General features: G+C 40.5%; 1 protein-coding gene across 1 annotated transcript; it reads right to left on the minus strand.

Moving 5' to 3' along the window:
- Positions 1-6: 6 nt before the first annotated feature.
- LACTB (lactamase beta) lies at positions 7-11,661 on the minus strand. The gene is made up of 6 exons (XM_030014329.1): positions 11,365-11,661; positions 10,879-10,945; positions 8,402-8,592; positions 7,698-8,043; positions 5,863-6,028; positions 7-3,458 (listed from the first exon to the last, which is right to left on the minus strand). The coding sequence occupies exons 1-6, from the start codon at positions 11,644-11,646 to the stop codon at positions 2,915-2,917; spliced, it is 1,596 nt and encodes a 531-aa protein (XP_029870189.1). The 5' UTR covers positions 11,647-11,661; the 3' UTR covers positions 7-2,914.
- Positions 11,662-25,158: the final 13,497 nt, after the last annotated feature.

A 25,158-nucleotide genomic window follows, 5' to 3' on the forward strand; every position in this document is an offset into this window, starting at 1 on the left:
TTACAATTTGTTGCATTTGTAAGATAAGTTTTATTTCAGTTAATTCAAACAGTGAACACTTACAATTACCAGATGCAAAAAGTAGGTGTTTGATACAGAAATAGATGCACCAATTTAGTATACATGCCTTTTAAGAAAAGTACAGTTTTAGGTCAGTCCCATACTGTGTTTTCACAATAAAGGTTAATTTAAGAGCAAGTTTATCATGAAAGCTGCTCTTAATTGACCAGACAGTTTCCCACACTTAATGCCAGTCCATCAAATAACTGTTTTCAGAACAAAGATCAAAGTAGCAGTATTAATTCACTTGTGACCTGAATACATGTGTTAAGGGCAGATTGATTCCTAGTCTCCCATATCTCTGCCTTCTCTTCTTCCACCCTAAAAGATAAGAACTCATGATTAAGTAAATACCAAATCAGAGAAAGTCAGTGACCCATTTTGCTCCAGGTACTGGAAGATAAAATTTAGACATCATAGCATCTCCAATACTGTATGTGTGACAACAGTTTTTTTTAAAAGCCTTAAGTTACAGGAGATACAGTATGAAGAACATGGTATGCATATAAAAAGGTTGGTGGCTGAACATATTCTATTGGGGGAGTGAGACACTGTCATTAATATCTTGGGGTTAGAAATGCCTTAGACACTTCTTACCATTATTTGCTTTCATACATACTTCAAATATTTACATTTATTAGCATTTGGTCATATGCAGACAGGCATAATGGTAAAGCTATGCCTTCTACATTCTGAATCTTTGTCAAAATCCAAACACAATGGTCAGTGAGTGAAACTCATTTTGTCTCAAGTAGGCGAAATGGTTTTCAAGAATAATAAATACCATTTGCAAAACAGATGCATCATAAAAGAAAAATGTGTTATAAATCCTAAAATAACAGTGTTACTTCTGAGATTTTTCTATATTTAAAACATTGTATTTGGTCTATTTCTATTAATGTATTCTTCAACATGAAAACAACTCGGAACTACTTACTCTTGTTCCCTGTGCAATAACTTCTGCTGCATGTTTACCCAGCTAATAGGTGCTCAAGACTGGAAAAAAAAAAAATGTTGCTATTGTAGAAGACGGTCACCTCCAGTACTTCTGTATTGGAACTGTCAAACGATATCAAAGACTTCAGTGGAAGAGAAGATAATTTATTGCCTGACCAAATGAAAGTTTGTTCAGAAAGGTTCTCTCTGTTGTCTCTACTGATTGGATATTCTTGAGATAAAGACAACCCATTATTAATGAATAAAAAAGTGAAATTTTGGTGAGTAGACCAGAAAACCCAAGCAAATAGTTTAGGTGTAAGCTTTTACTGTTTCAAGGCACAAGAATGGTTATAATTATGAAGAGCACTAAACTAGCCCTACTAGCTTCAATTAAAAATGTAGGTAAAACATCGACACCTCAAAATAGTAAATTTCCTGGTTTGTCAGTCTTAGGTAATAAATGTTGTCATAGGCATACTGGGAACAGAGATGACAGCATGTTTCATCACAGGACAGGTAATAACTATGAAGTTAATAATAAAAGCACTAAGTAGGGAAAGAGGCAGGTAAGGCTATTTTCTGCTAGCTATTATCTAAGACATCTTGCTCCTTAAATTCAGAGAAGCAGAGCTGCCAAACAGTGCAGGGACGTAAGTATTCAAACCTTTCCTGAAGGATATTTTGTTTTGTCTCAGCCTGGAAATACTGTCTGATGTAACTGCAAGGGAAGCGGAGTGGGGGTAAATCTTGGGAGATCATGGAGACCTTCCATGCCATGACGGAATATATAAAATTAACATATTCAGATGTTACTGTATTGCTGTAGTAAAACTGAAGATTAGAAAGTGCTTCTTTGGAACTCTATCACAATTTCTTGTTCAACCTTGTGCAAAAGTAACTCCTTGAGGCAGGTCTCCAAATGGAAAAAAGGATGGTTTTCAAAAAAAACTCTCAAAGTCTGTAAGACTTCTACTACTGGCTTCAAGAATGGGCTTTAAATTTTACCAAGTTACTTGAGTTCCTAATTCCTATATCTAAAGGAATATCTACATTACAGAATACAGTGCCATTTCTGGCTACCAAAGTTAACGTGTATCATTCAAAAACAATGAGACAGTTTGACAGCTCACCATGGTGCGCTATTCAGGCATATTCAACTGTGGAAATAATACCCTTATTTCACAGTAAACTAGTTTCACACATTCTCTGTGTCCAATAAAAATGGAAGAGAGGACATCTAAATAACAAAAAGATTCTTACTTACATTAGTCTAGCTTCATTCTTTTCTAATTCTTAACAATCCACAGCTCTGACAAAAACGTACTTCTGGTATAAATCTGCATTCTGGAGGTAGCTTCAAGATTTGGGTTTTGTTGGTTTTTTTGCTTTTTAAGCAAATAAGAGAAGCGCTATGTGAAAGTACAAAAATCAACAGTAAAACCATTTTTCTTTAAAAAATAATACTGAACAGTTTTGGCAGACTGGAACTGTGAGAATAATGAATTATGTCTTTGTGTGCTCAAATCAAGATGTGAAATTTTTCAAAAGTTTAACATTTAAGGTAGATAATTTGTTGTTGTACTTCTCAGTGCAAGAAACCAATGCTAGTTTTTTTAAATCTTGGTCAAGTGCTTGACTAGATGAGAAAAAAACCTGCTACTATAATGATAATTTACACAGGTACTACAGGAAGTCAAATTTGACTGTTACATTCTCCTTTTCTGTAAGTTACGAACTTCCCTGAGAGATTAATTCCAGTTACACATAAGTTTAGCACCACTAGCAGAAGTTAATTAAGTGAAATTTTGATGCTTTTTCTTCATGTATTTTTAGTGATCTCGGAGTCCGCTTACACCCTTCTCCATTTGTTTTTCATGTTTCAGTACGGTGAGTTCAGTTACACATATCTCTCTTTTTAATCTATATATTGCACCCATTTTTCTTTATCAAACTCCCTTGCAATCTTTAAGGCAGTGCTGTTGAGTGAAACCGATTGCATATTACAGATAATACTAACAACTACTCCTCTAGGTGGTGCCACTAGCCCAGTATCTAGAGCTTCAGAGTCCAGCTCTTCAGGAAGAATTAGGAGGACACTACTTGCCCCCACTGCACCACCCGTATGAGATGCATAGTGTCTCTGCTGTCTGCAACAGCCATACTGTTGTTTTTTCTCTACTACAGCCCAAGCCATTGCATATTTACCATCCCTGTCCCACGATACTTCCGTTTTTGGCACTGGGGTCCACATCATTGCGACTGTGTCTGGTTTGAGGTACCCAGGAAGAAGTTTGCCGTTAGTGTTTTTAAACTGTCCGGCTTGGTAACTGTACAACAAGGCATTTCCAAATTTCAGAAGGTCACCTACTGATGACAGAAAGCCACCACCAGCCCACTTGTAAGAGTTGTCCACATACGGTGCATTTACCAGCCGTCCCTTTTTGTTGTAAACGTAACACCTAGAATTCAAGAAAATTCAACTTGTCATTCTCAGATACTATGCACAACTATTTTAAGCTGTCCTACATTAAAAGAGCAAACTGAGCACATAATAGCCTGTTCTCATGAAACTTTAGGATTTTTTTAAGTTATATTTTTCTTAAATATATTTCTTGCAGAAGAATCAATAAACTCAGACAGGAAAACAAAAATTAAGGTGACTTCTTCAGTTAGAAGCTTAGTTTCAATGAAAGTCCTAATCCTTCTACTTACTCTTAGGATATACCAAGAGTAAAGGCAATATGCAAATAAGAGATGTGACAGAAATCTATAGATCAGCCAGCAAAGGATTTTTCTTAAATCCCTGTACTACATTTAAAGTGTTTTAAGAAAGAGGAATCCTACAACTACGCCATGATTATCGGACGCCAAGCTGAAATTTCACTGAAGTCTTAGGTGACTCCTATGAGACAGTAGTTTCCATTTATGATTGATTTCCCCCCCCACTGCCCCATTACAGTTGCCATGTACTACAACTGAATATTTTGGAACTACTAAAAGTGAGAAGCGTGGAGTCTTGCAAAACCTGTCACTAAAATACAAATTAGAAACTACCAACCAGAATTGTAGAATGAACTATCGGGAACAACGCAACAGAAGTGCAAACTGAATTAAGCTTTTGAAAGAAACAGTCCAATCATGACTGGATTCACTTCATACAACATATGAGAAGGAGTGTTGAATAACTATATAATCTGATGAATTTCAGCCTTTGGCCTTTAGACCACAAGAGGTCCATGTACTACTTGGAGAGCTGTGAAAAGGAACCATAAAAAAAAAAAAAAAAAAAAGGCGTGGAGGGGGAGTGGCAGTGGGCAGGGAACTTCTGAAAGCCAGAATACTGAAAATCAGAGGTTGAAGCAAAGGAAGACAGATAAATGGTCCAAGACTACCATCGGCTCTACCAGTGACTGGATTATCTTGGTGTCCCTATAGTAATTTTTTTTGATCACCATAAAACCTGTTACAAAGATGCTGAAATGCTTGACTTACACCTCTAAAAGATCTAGAACATGAATTTTTAAACATATTCATGTCAGTGAAATGTAGTATAACCAAACCATTAAACAAACCACAACACGTCAATATGTTCTAGTTTGAGGCACCAAGCAAGCTATTTGTGGAAGCAAAACCATCACATTAGCATCTCAGTTTTGCTTAACAATAAGTAACCCATAAAAAGACCCCCAAAACAGCATCTGTCGCAATTCCTTCATCCCTACCATATTTCAGTTTATAAAAGGGTTAATATACACACATACATTTAAAAGAACCTGACTGTACAAACTTGATAATTTATGTGAACATCACTAGCATCCAGATCTACTGCCACATGAGACTGAAAATTTGCAAGCAAAATAAATACCAGCACAAAGCATCTTAGCATATAGCAGTAAAGCTATCCCTAAAATGTTACAAACTGCTGTGTTTGTACACAGCACTCTAAAAATACACTTATATGTAAGTGCTATAAACCTTGGATTCTACATGTTCATCGCCTTCTCTTTGAGAGCATTTTAGAAGCCAAACTTTTAATAAGTTTGAGTCTCATTCTCATGAGACTTTTTCCATAACCTGCTTTTGTGATTCAGTTACAATTCTTCTCCTGCATCAAAATTTAACAGGAAAGTCAATAAATCAATTTCAGAGCCCCAACAGGTAGGTCCATAAAATAAGACAGGAGAGAAAGACAAGAAACTCTACCTTTATCCACTATATTGGAATGAATTACACCCAGTTACATAAATTTCTCTGGGGGGGGGTGTGTGTGGGTGTGTGGGTGTGGGTGTTTTTGGGTTTTTTTGTTGTTTTTTTTTTTTTAAAGTTAGTAAAAATAAATCAATTGGTAAAGCATGTTCTGCATTACCCAGAATTTTAATTCTGGTTAAAATTGATACTACAATTTAATTTATGAAAACCTTGTGTTACTGTGAGCCTATTACAATTCTATGGAACTTTTTAAAAAGTCAGTATATTAAGCAAACCAAGGTTAACTATATATTCTAGCATAATCTCCTAGTTACTCCTTTATTTTACTCTGTTTACACTTACCTGCTCATGTGTACCCAAAATAAATGCAAATTTCAAGGTCACCTCTGCCACTCCCCCCCATATATACTTATAACAGGAAATACTTATTTCCTATTCTGTAATTTTACATGCTAATTACAGAACAAATACCATAACTGACATAAAATCAGTTACATTACTAACTTTGAAATAACATAAGCCACTTCATTTAAAAGTCTGGAAAAAAAAAAAAAAAAAAAAGAAATCACACATTCTTAATTCAGTTGTCTTCATAAAGACAGAAAGAGCAACAATTGTTGTGGAGGGAAAAAAAAAAGTTTCATCCTTGTTTACCTTGCTCTGTTATAGATCATTGCTTCATTGTCATCTAGTACAGTTGACAGCATATCCAAGTCATGAAACATTTTTAGCATATAGTCTGTAAATTTTTGTCCTGAAACTCTCTCCACAACAGCGCTTAAGAGCGTAAAGCCATACGTTGAATACAAGAACTGACTACCTTGAAGAAACACAATGAGAAAAGGGGGGAAAAAAAAAGTTAGCCACATGATGCTTAAATGGAACCTCAAGGATAAAATTTAAGTAATCACATGTGCAAATAAAACTATATATAGCAATAAATAATCAATTAGAAGACTCCCCTTCCACCCCCATTTTAATATGATGTGAATCACAAGCTTATGATACTGACCCCTAAGAATTTCTGTACTGCAGCAGACACAGATGCTTGCTAAGTGCAGGCTGCTCTGAGAACAGCACTAAAAAATTTTCAGGGATCTGCACGTACAGCCAGGTTTCATGGCAAGATGTGAAGACTAACATTTAACATCCTTTCCACCAGATTTACCATACCGGTTCTAACAAGGATATCTGGATTTGGAAAGCTGAAGCAAACCACAAAATTACTTCTTAAAAGACGCTCACCTACTGTGACTTGTTTGTGTGTCAATACCCTAGAGACAGACAACGGTAGTACTCGCTCAAGGTTTTCAAAGGTCTTCATCACTTTTATTATTACAGTGTTTCTAGTTCTAGTTTTCTAGTTATAGAACATCCTGAAAGATTATATGGACACTAACATGCATATTATTTAAGACACTATAATTTTTTTACAAAACAATTTTTCATTTTTTTATAATCTCGTTCTTGCGCTAATGCCTTTCATGAAACATCTACATAGCAAGCGACTGCCAAACTGCCTACAGTCGAGACAGATCTCTACTTGAAATGTTCCTAGAACTCTCCAAGATAGTAAGTGGTTAACTTATCTCCCTTCCTACACCCCTCTCACCTTAATGCACATTATTTACTTTTATCAGTAATGCTTATCATTTGCCTGTTAACCTAACTCATTTAGAACTTACACCTGAAGTTCCTCAAAGTCCTCTCTAGAATTAAGTTAAATAATTCCAACAATAAATAACCTCAACAGTTCTGTGATTCTATGGTTTTTCTGTAGAATTTTTTTAGCTCTGGTTTAGTGCCTTACTAAAATTATTTGCTTTTGGTTCATATCTAGAAGGCCCAGAGCATGAATACAGCAAGTTGGTATCTGCTTACAAAATACTTTGTAGATACAAGTTTGCTACCAAAATTATAATCTGCTTTAGCGTTTATAAATTCAGCAACTGGTACATTTCATAGCACTTACTGCATTAGTTGGAGCTCCTAGGAGAAAAGCCTTATTTCTACCTGAGGTCCCACTTTCTCTTCTCCCCTGCATTATCAGGGACTCTTTCTATTATCTTTTAAGTCTTGGCTACACCACATTTTGAACCTGCTGGATTATGGTGCAGATACACCACTAGAAGGTATCTATATAAGAATAATTCTTTAAGTCAGTAGAGTGCTAAAGATATCTATACAAGACTGTTATCTAAAATTGAACTGATAAAATCCTTATCAGTTCAGTCTTCAAAAGTTATGTCAGTTTTAAAGCAATTACACGACCAGATGGTTTGTGCAGAACAGCCTAAATACTTCTCCGTTGAGCTTTTAATGGGGCACAAGAAGGAAAAAAAAGGAGGGCGGGGGGGAAGCAGAACAAAACAAAAACCCCACATAAACACACTTTTTACTGGATTCAACTATCTTCACCACATATAAAACAATTTGAAACAAAGTTTCACAAGAGCAGCACATTTTGGTCTAAATGAATAGAAACTCACCTGGTTTAAAGAATAAAGGATCATTTTTAAATATCTTCAGCGATTCAATCACGCTTTCAAATTTTTCCTTCAAATAATACTCTTCTTGCTCAAATTCCTTGTCTCTCCTGCCAGGTTTTGAATTTCGGCTTTTTACCTCACCTTCATGTTCTTTCCTTGGTTTGACAGAATCAGTCTTTTCAATTCCTTTGCCTTCTTTTTCTTTTTGTTCTTTATCCTGATAGGGTTTTGTTAGTTTAAATGCTCTGTTTGCCTTTTCCTTTTCTTCCTTTACTTTTGTAATATCTTTTTCATAGTGGCGAATCCCACTCAAGTGTGAAACTAACAGTCTTGTAGTAATAGCGACCTAGATAGAAAGGACAATATTTAAACGTGAGCTCTCTTCATTAAAGATATGACGCACACTAAATCACCAGAAAAGTAAAACTCAACATGACAAGGAACAAAGATATAAGACCTTTTAAATATCATGTATTAAACCCATTTAAAATATATATATATATGTATATGTGCACACTACACACTTGATATAAAACTGAAGATCCAAATTTCCAGCATTGCTTTTTCAAGCAGCGAACACCAGTACTTGTCTAAATAATTTTTGGTGTTTTACAGGAATATCTCCAGATACAGACACCTGTACACATATGGCAATGACAGGAACAAAAACCCCCCAAAAGTGTTACCAATAAACAGTTACATACCTTTTCACCCTCGTAGACTTTTTCTGGAAATTCAGGGACATATTTCTGCACTGGAGCATCTAAATCCAGTTTCCCCTCTTCCCACAATTTAGCAACAGCCATCATTGTAAGACACTTGCTAATACTAGCAATTCGCATGATCGTCTCTGGCTTACATACTACACGATTCTCTACATCAGCATAACCCAAACCTTTAAGAAAAATAAAAGCACTGTGGTAAATACTTTGCACAGAAACACGCTGAATTAATTATTTGCAATGAATTAGATTTACTGGCTCCATAAAATGTTTTTCCTCTAGCTAAACAGGGACATGAAGCATTGGACTATCCCTGCTCCTGCTTCAATTAAGTTAATAACATTTTTATGTAGTAGGAACAGTTAATCAAAGCCCATTGTATTGGCCAATGGCATCCCAAGTTAATTGGGATTAAGACTACAAAACAAATCTAATGATAAATGAGATTGAAGATTAAACCAAAATTTACACTCCTGAGGTCAAATATAAAGAGACCAAAATCTAGACTGTAAAATAACTGACCAACAGTCATAAATACTCCTTTTATTGTTCCAAATTAATGGTTGAAACAGTAAAGCGTCTTATTTTATCAATACATAAATTGAGAAAGGAAATCACTCCCAAACTCATAGCAATTACCTAAGCTGTAAAGCTTCAGAAAACAGTGGTGTTACACACTACATTTCAACATCACTCAGCATGACTTCAGTTAAAAGACGGCTTAATAGCCTCCATACCACTGTTTTCCTGTGTAACCAACCCACAAGTCTGATAGCAAGAACTGGAATTAATAAGGCATTATCAAGCTCCCATACTAGTCTTCAGTTTGAGCTAGGTTTGAAGAAACTGTGCAAGTGATGTTGCAGCATAAAACGCAATGAAATGCAGTAATGACATATTTGCAGTTTTCAGAACAAGCAAGGCCTGCAAGCAATGCACGTCTGTCTACATAAAACTGTAGTCTAAATAATGAACTACTTGGGGAAAAAAAAAAACTTGCCAAAATATAAGAAATAAAACAGATGACATGTCAGTTGCCCAAGGACCTTTCTTTTACGTAAAGTTGCTACTCAAGCGCTTGTACGGTGCTTGTGAACACAGATGCTGTACCCTTCAGTGAAAATACCACCTTCCAAATCTCAAATCGCTCCCATCAGTCTAGCAAGAAAGCAGGTTTAGTACCATTGTCACAGAATACACGCATCTTACATCCATTCCTATTTTTTCTCCCCGTGAAGAAGGGCAACAAAATGAGCCAGACGTCTGCCAGAGCGATGGTACCCACCTCCCAGCTGCCTTACTCAAGCCAGTGTTGTTCTCTATATCCATATGCAGCAGGGTACAGAAAGCTCTGCCATGGCTTATCCTCCCGCATGTAGTTGTCTTGCTACCGGATCTGGCAGTCTTGGTGACAAACCATAACCCTGGCACTAGTTCCCTCAGGCACTTTCCTGCACATCAAGGAAGCGATTCTGCAGAAGTCTTATAAAAACTTCTGCTTTCATTGCTAGGTAATTTGAGACCAGAAAAAGCTATCTGCTTTGAGAAAGTTTGTGATTAAGTTTCTAGCACAATTTTCTTATTAGGCCACATTACAAAAGGTACCAGAGGCTCTCCGACTCACTTCTGTCATGATGAAAGACAAATGAAAACCTATAATCAGCTTTATACATGTATAAAAGTTAATGCAACAACAGACTGTTAGAAGAAAGTTAGTAACAATCTTAGAAAGATTTTTTTTTTCAAATTCTCTAACACATTAGTGAAATGTGTTGCCATTTACTACTACCATTTCAGTTGTCCAAAAAACCCAAAACACATTATGAAAATGTTCCTGAAAAGAGACACACAGTTTGGTGTTTTTTTTAAATAAACATCAAATGTCTACAAGATACGAGCAGTACTAACAGACTCCATTTAAAACTAAACTGTGTAACCAGAAAAAGCAGTTGCCATTTCTGGAAGGATGACACCTGTTAAATCTCAGTACTTTCCCACTAAAAATCTACACCTCAGCCCACAAATGGGAGATGGATCACCAAATCTGAGCCATTACTACTTTGACGATCAAGTAAGTTCCTGCGAGGAGAACAGTTCTTTACCTCCTATACGCAATTCTACCAGACCACTGTAGAGCTGTATGCCTAGAGTATAAGTATATTCAAAGACGGGTCTGACAAATTAATGGAAGAAAGGTTCTTAAACATAACTGTTGAGATATACGTTGAGATAACCAGCACATTCAGGAAGTTAATAAGTTATTGATTCCTGGAAATTATTGAACTTTACTAAGGAAAGCATCACTTCATACTCCCTAGGCACCTGTTTCTGGCCACTGTCCAGGGATAGAACATCAAGTGGATGAAATCCCAGCCTGATCAGCGTGTCAGAATTGTTCATCTTTAAAACGTTCTCATCGCTTCCCAACAGCACAACAACTACTACTCCCACATACTAACCTTCTGACCAGACTTCCTTTCCATCTACAGAAACTCCAACTAGTATACCTGGGATTCCTGCTTCATCCTGTCAAAAAAAAAAAAAAACGGACAGGAGACATTAAGAAGGATCTTTACAGTTAAAAACCCCACCTTCTCCCAAACCCAAACGGGTTCTCCGACACCCCGTACCGTACTTCCACCGGCTCCCCACACCACGCTCTGCCTGGCCTAAGCCTCCCGTTTGCGGTGGCTGAGCGGGAACCCAACGAGCACCCGGCAGCTCGGCGGGGTTCGCCATCTTCCTCTTCCTCCTCCTCCTCCTCCGGGCGCAGGCCGGCTCCTCACAGCACGGCACCCCCCCCCCAACACTTGACCGAAATCTCTCGCCAGCGGGAACGAGAGGCAAGCCCGCCTCCCCCCTCACGGAGGTGAGGGCCGGCTCGCACAGCACCAGACGCGGCGGGGAGAGCCGCCGGCTCCCCTCCAGCCCCGCTCGCTCAGCACCTTGATCCTCCGCAGCAGGTCCCTGCTCCTCTCGACGGCCGCGCCGAAGCCCCGAGGGGGCGGCGGCGGCGGATTCGCCTTCCCCTCCGCCTCTTGCCCGCCGTCAGCCTCGCAGCCCGCCGCCGTCGGCGCCGCCTTCACCCCCAGCGCCAGCCCCAGCGCCAGCCCCCAGCCCCAGGGCCGCGCCCCGGCACCGCCGCCGCCCCCTCGCCGGTGCGCCGGGGGCCGCCCGGCCCGCCCGGCGACCGCCGCCCGCCGCAGGGCCCCGGCCAGGCCGTACATGGCCGCGCCGCGCCTCCTCGCCGGGTGGCCCGACAGGCACCTCCAGCCGCTCCCGAGCGCTCGCTCGGGCCGAGCTCCGAGCGCATCGAGCGGGGGCAGCCGCCCGTCTCACGGCGCAGCGCGGCTCCGCGCCCGCTGGCGCCGGGGCCGGGGCCGGGGCCGGGGCCGGTCGGGGCGAACGCAGCCCCGGCAGGGACACGGGCAGGGCCCGGCGCCCCGCAGGGCCTCTCCCGAGGGAGAGGGACCCTCCCGGCACGCCGGGGCTCGGGCGGCCGCCGCGCTGCCGGGACGCGAGGGGAAAGCGGCGGCGAGGAGGACGGCGCAGCTCGCTCGTCCGCAGGCCGGATTAAAAACGGGCCCGGTCCGACGAGCCGCCAGCCGGTGCCGTGACCTGCGCCCCTCCCCGGGCCTGGCGGGCAGCTCAGGGGACGGACGCGGGGCCGGCGGCCTCCGGGCCGCTTCCCCGGGGCTCCTCCCGGCCGGCGGAGGCGATTTAGGGCCGGTTTGCTTATTGAACCACCGAAAGCCGCCCGCGTGGCCGAATGCAGTTACGGGCTGTATTGGGCAACGTGAGTCAAACCTCCGCGAACCCTTCCCGAATCCTTGAAAAGAAAAAAGAAAGATGTTGAAGCACGGTTCCTCTCTGCCGGGTAACTGGAGCCACCGCCGGCCCCTGCTCCCGAGGGACGCAAGTTCCTAACCCCTGCCAGCACCAGCGCGGCTCTGGCGGAACAAGCGGGTTTTAACCAACACTTTCATTGCACTGATGTGTAAGAAAAGGCCGGAGAGAAGAGGAAGGATACCTCAAGCCATGACGTAATTTCTGATCTTAACTGCACTCCACAGCAAACGGTTGCAGGATCGAACGAAATAAGCCTGCTGCTAAACGTATGCCAGGCAGAAGTAAAGCAGGGCAAGCTCAGCTAACACCAAGGTAAAACCTTCTAACTGCAAGATGAGCATATTTGATCTAGAATAGCGAGGGACTACTTACAAAGGTTGAATTTCCCAATGCTGGTTTTAGAGTCAAGTTTCAGCCTCGAGCAGCGCCGATGGCACTGCAAGCATTTGCTCACAGAAAGAATTTTTCCATGTAGTTGTTCTCTGTGGACAGAGGCTATGCAGAGATGACAATGCCCTCCAGTTGCTGCTTTTAAACTCTCTCAATACCTTCCACATATTCGGGTTCCAATAAACTTTCAACAGCTCTCTTTTATGATTTGAATCTTGACTGAGCAGCAAGCTAAAGAGACTGAAGAGTGACCAAATAAGTGATAATATTCCCCAAGAAGGCAGAAGGAAGGAAGGATTTTCAGTGCATCAGCAGATTCAGATTGACCGTTAGGCAGCATGTCAGCTAGATCCAAGTCCCATCCAAGGATATGTCCAATAACCAGGACTCTTGTGAGCTTTGCCAAGTGGATGGGTCCGCAGATTTGGGATCCTCACATCAGCCCTTTAAAATGAAGAGATTGTATGTGCCTAACACAAAGGCAAATCCAGAGCCACTCCATGCTGTCAGCAGAATTGTTAGTCCCTATGGCTAACTGGAGCAGCATCAAAGTATCTTCAGTAGTATGAAGATACTCAATCATCCCCTTCCTATGTGTTATTTCTGTGAAATTACTAATTGCAATGATGCTAGAGCAGATGATGTTAGGTCCAAAGAAGGTTAAAAAAAGCCCTCATTAACAGTTCATTTCTTTTTTTTTTAGCACTCTTGCTGCTCTTCTTTTGGATTTCAGACTACCTAGTCCAGTAGTCCAAGTGCAAGAGGGGACGACAAGGAGGGACTAGTTTATACGAGCTAAGCACACCATGGTCTGAGACAAGTAGAAAATTCTAGAGGCGATGCCAAAAGCAGCAAAGCCCTTGGGATAGTATGGAGAATGCGATGGTGCCCAAACAGTTGAGAAACGTTCATAGTAGCCTTTCTTTTTAACTGTTCAAAGTCAGTCCTCTCAAGGGAATGCCTTAGACTGGACTGTTCTAAGGACCTTAAACCCTGCAAATCACAAATAGATTGAGCGGGATGTATCATTACTTAGCAATGCAGGAAGCTCCTTCTGCAGAAAGCCCACAGTGTCCAGTTTGGTGGATTGTGCAGGGGTCTGACATTTGATTTCTTGGGAGATTTTCTGGGGCATTTTAGACAATGACTTAAAACCCGATGTATACATGTTGAAGGATTCTTGAAAAACAGCTAACAACTTTTAATAATGGCCACTCCATAAATGTTATAGATGTTGACAGAGAATACAACAGCTTAAAAAATGCAAAAAACCGAGCCATACTCGTAAGCAAAAGTGGGGAGTCTGTCCTTTTAGAGCTCTGGTTTGCTAGGAGAAAATTTAGAGATGCTAACCTAGGGAGTTCAATCTCCTTCATGTCCCATGATCTCAAAAGCTGCAGGATTTTTCAGGAAGACAGGCCAAATAGCTTTCATGCGTGAAGTCAAATGTAGACCAGATGCTACACTTTTCACTGCAGGCATTTATTTCTCATGAGTATTTTCTCAATAAAATTCTGTTGCTTATCACAGTACAACTTCATACACAACTGGTACAAGATGCTTTATTTACTTTCTCGTAACTCATTTTCACTGCGTTAAATTGTCTCTGGAAGTGTTTTGCAGCAGGATTCTCTGCGTTCTTACATTAACCTGCTCAGCAGGAACACTCTTTGGCATCACACTTCTGAATGGGCCTAAGCCAGAAATGGATCTTGCCATTTTTCTCTGATTGCCTTAATGAAGAGCTTTGTGCTAAATCCAGTAGCACAACATGGCCTGCTGTTATCTGTTTTATCTTCCCCTAAGCTGCTGGTTTTGTTAACTTTGAGTTATCAGGCTTACAATGTTTTGAGAATTTTCTGCTCCCACTGATAGCAATAGAAAATGAGGACAGCAAGCACAAGGCTAATCCAATTCTAAATTTAACAAAGGAACCCAGTGTTTTTCTTCTATCCTCATCCATCAGTCACTTAGAAATATAGGCACAGACTCTCAGCTGTAATCCATCTTCCTTACATAACACAGCCAGGGAAGTTCATCTGGAGACCCCTGTGGCATGGTGGAAAAACTCCACTAAACCAGCTGTCTTCTCCTCTGCTCTGCCTCCTTGCCAAGTTGTACTTACCAGATTTGAAAAGCCTGTGTGAAGAGCTATGCCTTATTCGGATGATAAAGAATAGCGTGACACAATGGGTGTCAGCAAAGCAGGGCTGTGCTCGCTCACTTCAACGCAGGCCAGCTTTAGACTCTTGCCATCAAGAATCCTTTAAGGCTTTACAGCCTTTTGAGTATGACAAACACCAAAGGCTCAATAACATGAGACCTCAAAACAAAGTGCTTATGTATCTTCCCAGTCATCTTGGCCTTGTAGTTGTATGCTACTGCGTTCACTGGCTTTTTCGTAATAATGTTACCGTGTGTGCTGGGGAACAAGGTGGTGGGCAGTATCTTTTATACTGTTCTGCAGTGGTGTAGCCCACCATCAAATGGTGCAATACGCTCATTCTGCTGCTGATGGTCAGCAGTATGTGGGAATATCAGGTATTTGCAAATCGTGATGCTTTGCCAGTATTTCCTAAAACATGACTCTTTAAAAAAAAATAAATCTACAAGCCATTTTGAAAACAATTTCATCACTTCTCTCGGTCCTCCTCCATTTCTGCAAGTGTTTTTGTGGATCCTGATGTCTCAGCAACGTTTAACGGATGTTATTATGGCTGCTCCTACTTGTAGGTCTGGACTTTGATCTCAGTATTCTTTCTATGATGATCTGATTTGCTTTTCTAGCTCACCAATGTGACAAAATTCTACAATGACATGCCCCTAAATTTAACATTTCCACTGAAATTGAAAAAACGGGTAATGTTTTTAAGAAACAACATCTAAGGTTTGAATGACAGGGAAACAAGAGATTCTTATTAGTATTCCCCTGATAAAGGGCTGGTCACTTCTGGAATCATGAGTCCAGCTCTGCTCTTTCATCCTATTAAATACCATTTTTAACTGCCACAGACCCAAACTGAAGCTTGCAGATTGAGTTTGTAGGAAGGGGCTTTTAAAAATTTAGGTAGTAGCAGTGTAAGGAAACTCCTTTGTTTTCTTTGTTTGGATTTATTGTGAAAAAATGAAAAGTTCCATTAATCCAGTGGATTCCAGTTATTCCAACTGGATTCCAATAATTAAAGATTGTAACTTTTGTAAAGACTTCTGGATCTAAAAATGTTGAATCTAATGGAAAATAATTAACAGAAAAAACTATGGCACATAGCATAAGCTCCGCATGCTATGTTTCTGTATATATGTAGGGGAAACTGATGTTGATGCAAAGAGTAAAGGGATAATGATTCCCTTGATCACACCTGATGCTTCTACTGTGGGTATAGGAAAAATTAAGAAAACCCCCAAATTCCTTCTGAATTTGAAAAAAGACGACAAATAAAGGGAATGTTAGATGTAGAGAGAAATCAAGCTCTGCTTTCTCTCTCTTTTCAGAATGAATTTCATTTATTTGAGAACCAAGAGACAGAATTTTTATTCCGCTCTGGCCTGAAGCATTCATACAGTAGATGGCAGTAAGAAACCTTATCAGTTTAACCAGTTGTTAGCAGAAGGGGTGGTTCCACTGCAGTGGGATCTCTCTTGGTTGTCAGTCTTACTGAACTGAGCTGTTACTACAGATTCCTCACCCACATACATTTTTTGGTCTTGGTCAGTATAGCAGTTCTCAGAGTATTATTATTTGCTTAATCAAATAAGGTAACACCTGCATGATTACAGTGTATGTGCCATTTCAGTAATAGCGCTAACCCTACCAATGTGCACCAACAACATTCTATGCCAGGACAGTTAGACCCAGCCAAAAACCAGGCATCCCTTCCCCAAAAGGTACTTAAATCGGTGCATACTCACAGCTTCATTTTAAGATTAAAATCTTCCCTGAGTTCGTTGGTTGGGATTTTTTTCCTACACTAAGGTCATGAGTGGGTGAATTCTCCAACAACTTAGCTGAGAAACATTAATCGGGAACAAATCTTTAAACATGTAAGATGTCTGGACCAGGAGGAAAAGTAGTATTAAAAACAGTGGGTCTTCAGACACTGAGATCAAAGTTTATCATCAGCTCTGCTTGAACTATCATTCAGGTATTTGTTAATCTTAACTTCTTGAGGAGTTCAGTTAAACATGATATACTTTTTCTATACTAACTACACAGGAATACTGATTCTGTTGTGGTTACACCAGCAGCACAATCATGCCATGTCCATGTCCCCCCCATCACAAGTTTAACAGACAGGGCAGCAATGGTGGTCCTCAAGCTCAACTAGGAGCCCAGCAGGGCTGGCCCTGCCCTCCAAGCAGCAGCTCATACCTGGAGACCTGAGCAGCACCACAGGTTGGCAACTTTACCCCTGCCCCGAACACACACACACACACACACACACCACGAAAGGAACATAGCTCTCCTTAATTTACTCAGTTTTCCTGTGTACTCAGGATGTGTCTCCTGGGGATTGTTTACTTTCAATAAAATAGAATATGAAAGAGTTTTAAAGTGCCACATTGTTACAGCCTTAGTTTTTACAAGTTGCATGCAGTCTGACACAGTTCCTAGAAACAACGGGATGGGAGTTTGGGAAATATTTTGCACGTCAGAGAAAGGAATGCTGAAAAGACCGTGCTGTGCTAACAGACTAGCCAAAGGGTGCACACATATCTTTTTCTTCTTTGCAAAAGCATTAGTTTTGAAACTCCAGTTTCTCAGTGGTGACTTCCTCATACTTTTAATTCAGGGCCCACTTTAAACCTCTTGGGACTCAGAGGAAACATAATTGTCACCAGCTGAAAGTAAGTAATGAAGGAACATTTGTGAAATACATCAGTGTAAAAAAAGAAAACCACCACCACCACCACCAAAAAAAAAAGAAAAAAAAAGAAACAAACAAAAAGAAACCATACAGAATTATTTCCTGTTTTTCCTGATGTTATTCTCCAGGCAACAATCTCTTCTGGTAGAAAACTGAGCACAGAGAGGACTGACAATTTTGTCCCTGAGAACGGCTTCACATTTATCATTAGAATTCAGTTGCTGTGTATAACCTTTTTACCCTTTCCAGCTCTTCTCCCCACTCAGTGGGTAGAGGTAAAATATACCATGGAAAATGAGGGCTTGCTTAACCACTAGTCACACAATGCAGTTAAGTACCAGTCAGCATCAGTGCCTTTGACTTTTACAAGTGTGTCTTTTCAGACTGAAGTATGTTGTTTCAAAAAAAAATAAACAAATCACGGGAAGTGTAAAACACCTAAAAGGTTAAACATATTAACCATAAGGTATCATTCTGAAACTCATATGCCCTAAGATACAATTATGAAGTGCAGGTACTTAGGAAAGCTTTCTGGCTTGCTCTGGGAAGAGCTCCTCACAATTGGGTGATAACTACCTCTCCTTCCACCCTTTCTCCCCAAAATACAAAGCTCAACGAAACGAACAAGTCCCAGACAACTTTGCATCAAGAAACGCGGCAGTGAGAACTCGACTGCCTGACACCGACTGCCTTACTCAGGAGAGAAGCGGACCAGGCAGCTGCATTCAGTCATTGTGAAGTGCCAGGGTCGAGTGCCACCTCCACAGCTGGTGTCTACAAGTCAGGAAAAAAACCACAGGCACGTTTGCTTTGACAGATACAGCAGCAGTGGGAAAAATGTGTTTCCAGATTTTGTATGTGAATCTTCAGGCGTATCCCTGTGTGAAGAATACAGTCCTGATTTGCATTTACTACTGTCTTTATCTGTTTTTCTAGATAAAAAGAATCTCTTCTAGCAATTTTTCCAAAGCATTCAACATTATTTGAAGCTCCAGCATGTGTTTTTACTGAAAACTATTGTCAAAGCAAATGCTTCTCTGCAGTTCACACCAAATATTCATCCAGCTATATGTGCATGTTGGTTGCCAGCCCATTTTCCACATGTTCAGTGCTATGACTATCCATTCTAGTGTGGTTTCACCTACCTGTGCTGCAATTATACCTTCATTTCACGCTGCAGACATGTTCTGTGCCACTAAAAATGCTCGTCGTGAGAACTGAGCACAGATAGCTTGAGAAACTGCACAGGCTAGTGAAAAACAGGAAAAGGCCTCTTATCAAATTAGTAACATCTCGAATATTTGGGTGGAGGCATTTGGCACTGGGCTTGGGTATTCTTAGGGGAGTGAGTCCATGCATACTACAAACTCCATTCCTTTGCTTCGTATTATTGTTCCCAAGTTGAGGCATGTTTTAAAAGAGCCTCTCTAAAGATGTGTAAGTGCACAATTACTATATACTACACTGATCAGCAAGAAGGGATTTTACTCTATCCCCTTTCCATACATGTAAAATAAGAGTAAATCAAGTTAATGGCATTTACACAGATTTGTGCTGCAATAGGATCGTTGCACAAACTAAAGTAGGTATTTCTTTTGTACCTTTCCATGCAGAGTGATGGGAAATGACTAAGAAAATTTGAAACACCTTACTGAGGGAAGATGACTGCCTGGGATGACTGACTTCTGCAGTAAGCACTATGTGTGGGACAGTTTGTCCCTCCTGCCACTTGGAATAACCCGTCAACTGCCTGAGTTGGAAATACTATCATTTATTTCTTTAACCTTGAACCAAACCAAAACCATTTCCATGTTTTAGACGCTATATATACTTTCTGGCATACAGCAGTGTATGTCAGGTACACATACACACGCTTAACTTGCACTTACACTTTAGTGTGATTAACATTACTCAGTAGAACAGTTTTACTACCTGTGTACTCATCTTAATGTCTGCCACTCAGCTTGGATTCTTTTCATCCCTTCATCTCCTTTAATAAAAACAATCTTGTAGTGCAAAGGTAAGCAAGATATTGATGCATGCATCAGAAGAGAATCAAGCTCAAGGTGTATTGATGCTGGAGGGGAAGCTGTGCTCCACTTAATGGATGACGACATTGTTTCCAAGTGGTGTAAAGAAAGCTAACAAGTTCCTACTTGACTTGGTGCCTGTCAAATTTAAACAACTGGTGTGAGTAAAAAGCATTTCTTATATGGACAGCTGTTGTTCTTGTAAATTCCCAAACAGGAAAATAAAATATAGAATAAAATCCCCATGCTGTCTGAGAAATGCATCTATAACTGAAACGAAGTGACACACTTAGTTTTGCCGTTCACGCTGTAGTAATTTCTTCATTATTGCTTCAAAGGCAAAACAGACATGGGGAAAAGAGGAACAGGGAAAACAGAATTCAGCGCTTTCTGGTTTTACTGTAGTTTAAATAGGGACTCTGCAATCTCCCACCTTTAATACAGTATGCGGGTGTCCTACTCAGATCAAAAAGAACTGCTCAGCACCTTTGAACATCAGTCTCTTTAGAAAATGAAATATAGCATTGCAATCCTTACTGCGGACAGCCGTTTGTTTTTTAAACCTACGTACCAAATGTCACATTAGCTAAAGACCCAGCAGCTTTGACGCAAGAGAGAACTTCTCATTGTGCAATGACTCCATACAGCTTGATTCTACAACACTGAGACTTTGCTCTAATGGAACTGCTTGTTTGACTAAGGCTTAGTCAAACAGGCAGGCCTTAGCTGTATATACTCTACATATGCATATGGCCAAAGTTGTATATGCACTTGTGTGGTTTGGTAAAATGACCTTTAAAACAACTTAGCTAAAATGACACAAACCCCTATACAATCTGCACACAATTTAAACTTGGATTTTATTGTTTTTCCTTAATTAACTCCAAACTGTTAATAGCAAGTGATTCACAAAAATAATGGATCCAGAGGAAACCCCTCCTATCAGTTCTTTTGCTAGCTGTAGCGTTCCTAATGCTAGCAGCACATACACTGATGGGGAAGCAGAGGGAGGAGTCAGTAACTTAATTGCTCAAAATGGCAATAATCTCTACTTCTCCTCCACAGAGACATATAGGCCCACATACTTTTTATTTCAATTTACAACAGTAATTCTCAGCACAGAGCGCCTCGCATGGATTAACAACCAGTTTGCGTCCCTTGGGCTGCCTCTTGTATCCACAATCCTTCCCACCCAGCTGTTAATCTCCAGGAAATGCCTTGCACTCAGACATGGCTGCATGTGAATGTAATAAAAGCAAACACACATTTGCTACATGTTTGCTAACTGCCGAAAAGCAGCAAAAAATGGTGGTTTTGTCTTTTTTTTTTTTTTTTTTTAAGTGTCATGATTTCCTGGTTAAGGTAATTGAAAATAAAGTCCTAGCAAAGAGGAAATTTAACCCAGATTCTGCTGTTGTGGCGAGAACCACTGAGAGAAAGGATTGTTATTGATTTTTACGGGAAAAGCTCCTGCATATTGTACTTCAAACCCAGATGCGGGGTGACAAAGAATTTGCTCCTACCTGGACTTCGCCAGCCACCTTCCTCTGCGGCAGAGGAATGCGGTGGCTCCAGGAACACAAGCAGAGGCTACAGGAGCAGGACAAGGCATAACTACACAGTAGCATTTAGAGGGGGAGGATTCATTCTTCTGTAGATCACCTTCATGCTGTCTATACCCTCCTGACTGGCCTCTAGCCCCCCACGCACAATTCTACCTCATCATTTCCCTTTTAGCTGCTTTCTTGCCTAGTTCATCTTCTAGATACATTCTTTTTTCTGGACAGCCTGCACAAATTACATCATCCCTTTAGTCTATTTTATAGTCTATGTGTGTACAATAAACAAATAAGGAAGTAGTACAGCAATCCAGATTACATGGAAAGAAGTCTGGCAGGCTCCTCTTTGCTGGCTACAGAAAACCATAATCCAAGAAAGATTTCGAAGCATTTTCCCAGGCTATTTCTCTAACTAGTATTCTTGTCAAGACAAACATGCAAACTACTGGTGGACCTGCAAAGAAATGCTCTATTTTTAAACTGGAAACTCACACGGATTTCCACGTTAATATCAATACCCATGTGTTCTAAGCAAGTTAAAACAACTTACCAGAGCCTTGCAGTTTCACCTTCCTGGTTATTCTTTCACAAATTCCGCTGTAGGAACACCAGACCTGCATCATTTTCCTCAGTGGCATGAACAACTATCACTAGGTGTTAGGCCTTTGCAGGTTTTATCCAAAGAAACACCATTTGCCATGAGCTTTGACTGAGACAAGATCCCACGGACACTTCCTTGACATTCCTGTTTGAATCTCAGGGCAAAAAATGAAAACAACATTGATGAAAGGAATAATCCCAAGAAGCAGATCATGGTCAGGCCCTGGAACAGAAGGCATTCAAAATACTTTGCAGGATCATATACCCCAAACATACTTCATCCCTTTACACCCATGATCCATATACGCTTGCTGTACACAAATGAGAGAAATGTTCCCACAGCCATGCACGCCAGTATGTTATGATGTGGTACTGTCAACTACAGCTAGGTCTGCAGGACTTTTTTTTTGGTGTTGGCTCTATTTTTTTTTTTTTAATTAAAAAGATGCTGTTTAATCTTTATGCAGCCATTCCTCAAACCAGCAAAGAGATAGGAAGAAACCAGTGCTGAGGTGCCCTTAAAGGCCATAATATTCAAATCCAAAATAGTATGTAATGTCCTTTCATTTCAGCGCGTTATGAGTCAAGAAATAACGAATGGGAAGGAACAGTTTTTTACGTGTCTGTAAGACTTTTATCTGCTTCTGTTTCCCATTGTTTCTGCTCTCATATAAATTAACTAACTGGGATATCTAGATTGCTCACTAAGCTGCTGTCATTGTGAGGGGTATCCTGCATTTATGCAATTCTCAGCAACAGCTTACAAATTGGCAGGGCTATGACTTACAGAAAACTAGATAGGTTCACAACTGAAGCCAAGAAGATTACGCAAACTTGTACAGATTTTTCCATACCTTGGAAAGAATACAACACACACTGAAGAAACTAAGTTACACAGCTTCCCTCTATTCCAAGGAACTATTCCTGTGTGCATTTTCAAAAGAACTCCATGAAGATAAAAAGCATTATCCTTTTCCCTACTGCTTTGACCTTTTTGCTGCAATTCTCACTTAATCTTTCACTGATGCTCCTGTTTTATTATTAAAAAACTCAGAAATTAAAAAAAAAACCAAAACACCAAAATGAACATGAGGAAAAAATACTCTATTTTCCCAAGTGCTGAGCTATGTAAAAAGTATTTCCCCCACCCCCTTGTTTTTAAATGTTTTAGTTGGCTAATCACTTTCTTCTTTTGCTGCCACTAACAGACATTACAGCAGTCATAGACATCCCAGTGTAACAGATATTCCTAAAATATTAACAGTATAGCAAAGTTTGCCAACCTAACCCAGATTTTGAGTAGCATCAATGAGAGCAGAAATTGGTTAATATGCGTAATACCTTACAGATTCAGATTTCTCACTCAAGTGCTAGAGCTCTGAGAGGCAGAGCTCTATAGGTGCAGGCTACTGCTGTAGCCTTGTTTCTTAAAGAAAAGGGACTTACATGTCATTCTTACCTCTGTCTCTCAACCCATTCAACAACTCTTGAACTGATTGACTAGTTTTGACCACACAGAAATCTAAAAGAAAAATTATGTTTCTGCAAGTTTTGTCAACGTAAGGAACCATTAACATAGAAAGAGCATGCTTATGAGCATCCTGATGGAAAGGCAGGCATGCCTTGCGTATTATTAGACATCAGAGAAATCCCACGAGGGAGCAAGAGACAACACAAATATCTCAGTATCTGGAAAAAAATTCATTGCAAGTTTACAACCAACCATGAGACATGAATCTGCAAGAAGGCAGGTTTTGCCAGTTCTGGTGCTCTCAGAACTACTCATTTCACTGAGAAAGGACAACTCACAAAACCACCAAGACGATTACATAGCATGGCTGCATGATAATGGTATATTTCAAACTACCAAATGCATTTCTGCATTGAAGAAAAGGGCAAGTAGCTCTCCAAACCAAGACACACATATTGAGGAATGCTGAATGATGCAGGGTTCTGTAATTTAACAAATTTTTAGAGTTAACATTTTGGGCAAAGTGGCTGCAAGAGGGAGAAATTCCCATTTGTTCAGAATGGGGTTAAATCAGAGCCCAATTTATTTATTTTTACAAGCCAATGCTTTCTAGCTTCACTGAGTTTTGTCTGATTAGGCACTGCATGCAAAGAATCCATAAGGGGTAGTGGCTTATGATAAACGGTAGAAACAGATTTTCCTGCTCCAGCAAATACATCCATATGCTTATTTATGTGTCTGTTGTTAAGTCAGCAAAAAAAGACACTTGATGTGATTCACCATTGTGTTCACTGCTCCCTTCAGCTCTCCTTGGAACTGGAAAGCTTTTATTTACCTGTTATGAAGCTTTATGGATTCATCTACAACAGTGCACTTTGGGGAAGTCCATGCTACAGGCAGATTTTTTTTCAGATTAATTCTTATCTCCTTGCTTGCACATGCTTGCGCTATTAATGGTGACATGATCTCATTAAGAGACATGAAAACCACAGCCGCCTCCTTACCCTTACAGACAGTAAGGGGTGAATTCAGATTCCCCAAACCACAAAACAGTTTGTGGTCTCCTGGAAAGCAAGCAATTTTAAGCAGCAAACAAAGGGCCTGACCTCACTCAGACACATTGTTTAGGACCCAAGCGCAGACCACGGGCTCGTAAAAGCAATCCAGTGGAGCAAGCAGAACACTCAGCTGTGTAAAACTCATGGCCAAGTGCTAGAAACTCCTCTGTTCGGCTCCCAGCACAGCCTCCAACTCTCTGGGTAGCCTTGAGCCCTACCCTACAAACTACTCCCCAGCACAGCACTTCCTACTGGAAGCAGCCCTACTGACTCCAGCTGCAAGTACCACTCAAAGCCAGCAGTGTAGGAAGGCTTGAACTCTTAGAGCCCCATTACCTGACATTTCATCCTTGTGATAAGCAAGGAGAAAAATATGAGAATAACTTACCTCTGCACAACTGTTACTTGGAATTTTAGACTATCGGCCTCCAGTACGAGCTTAAGGCACTGTAGGAGCCTTGTAACGTATATTTTACTTCCCAAAAACACTTAAAGGGACATGTGAAACCAGGGATCTCATCCTTTCCATTCAGGATGGCTTGGCAGCATCACGCAAAAGCTTGTAATGTTACTAAGTTGTCCCCTTTATAACACAATCCAAAAAAGCCAGAGACTCACACCAGTACATCTTCCCTCTATGACTCCCATTTAACCTGAAATTTTTATGTATTACTTTACCCTTTCACCACTACACCAGCTGCTGAGGAAGTTGCTTGTTTTCAGTTGCTTGCTAAGGGTCAACTAATGGAGATTCTTTGACGATCTGGAAGGTTATCTATACCTGTCTCCTACTGAGCTCCTTGCTGCTACAAGGATGGACAGCATCCACTTCCAGCAATAAACTATAGAAAAAGGAGTAAGAATTATTTCTGAAGTTCTGAAGTTGCTCTTTGACAGACCTCATAATTCAAATAAAG

This window comes from Aquila chrysaetos, chromosome 5 (genome assembly GCF_900496995.4).
Source record: "Aquila chrysaetos chrysaetos chromosome 5, bAquChr1.4, whole genome shotgun sequence".
NCBI lineage: Eukaryota > Metazoa > Chordata > Aves > Accipitriformes > Accipitridae > Aquila > Aquila chrysaetos.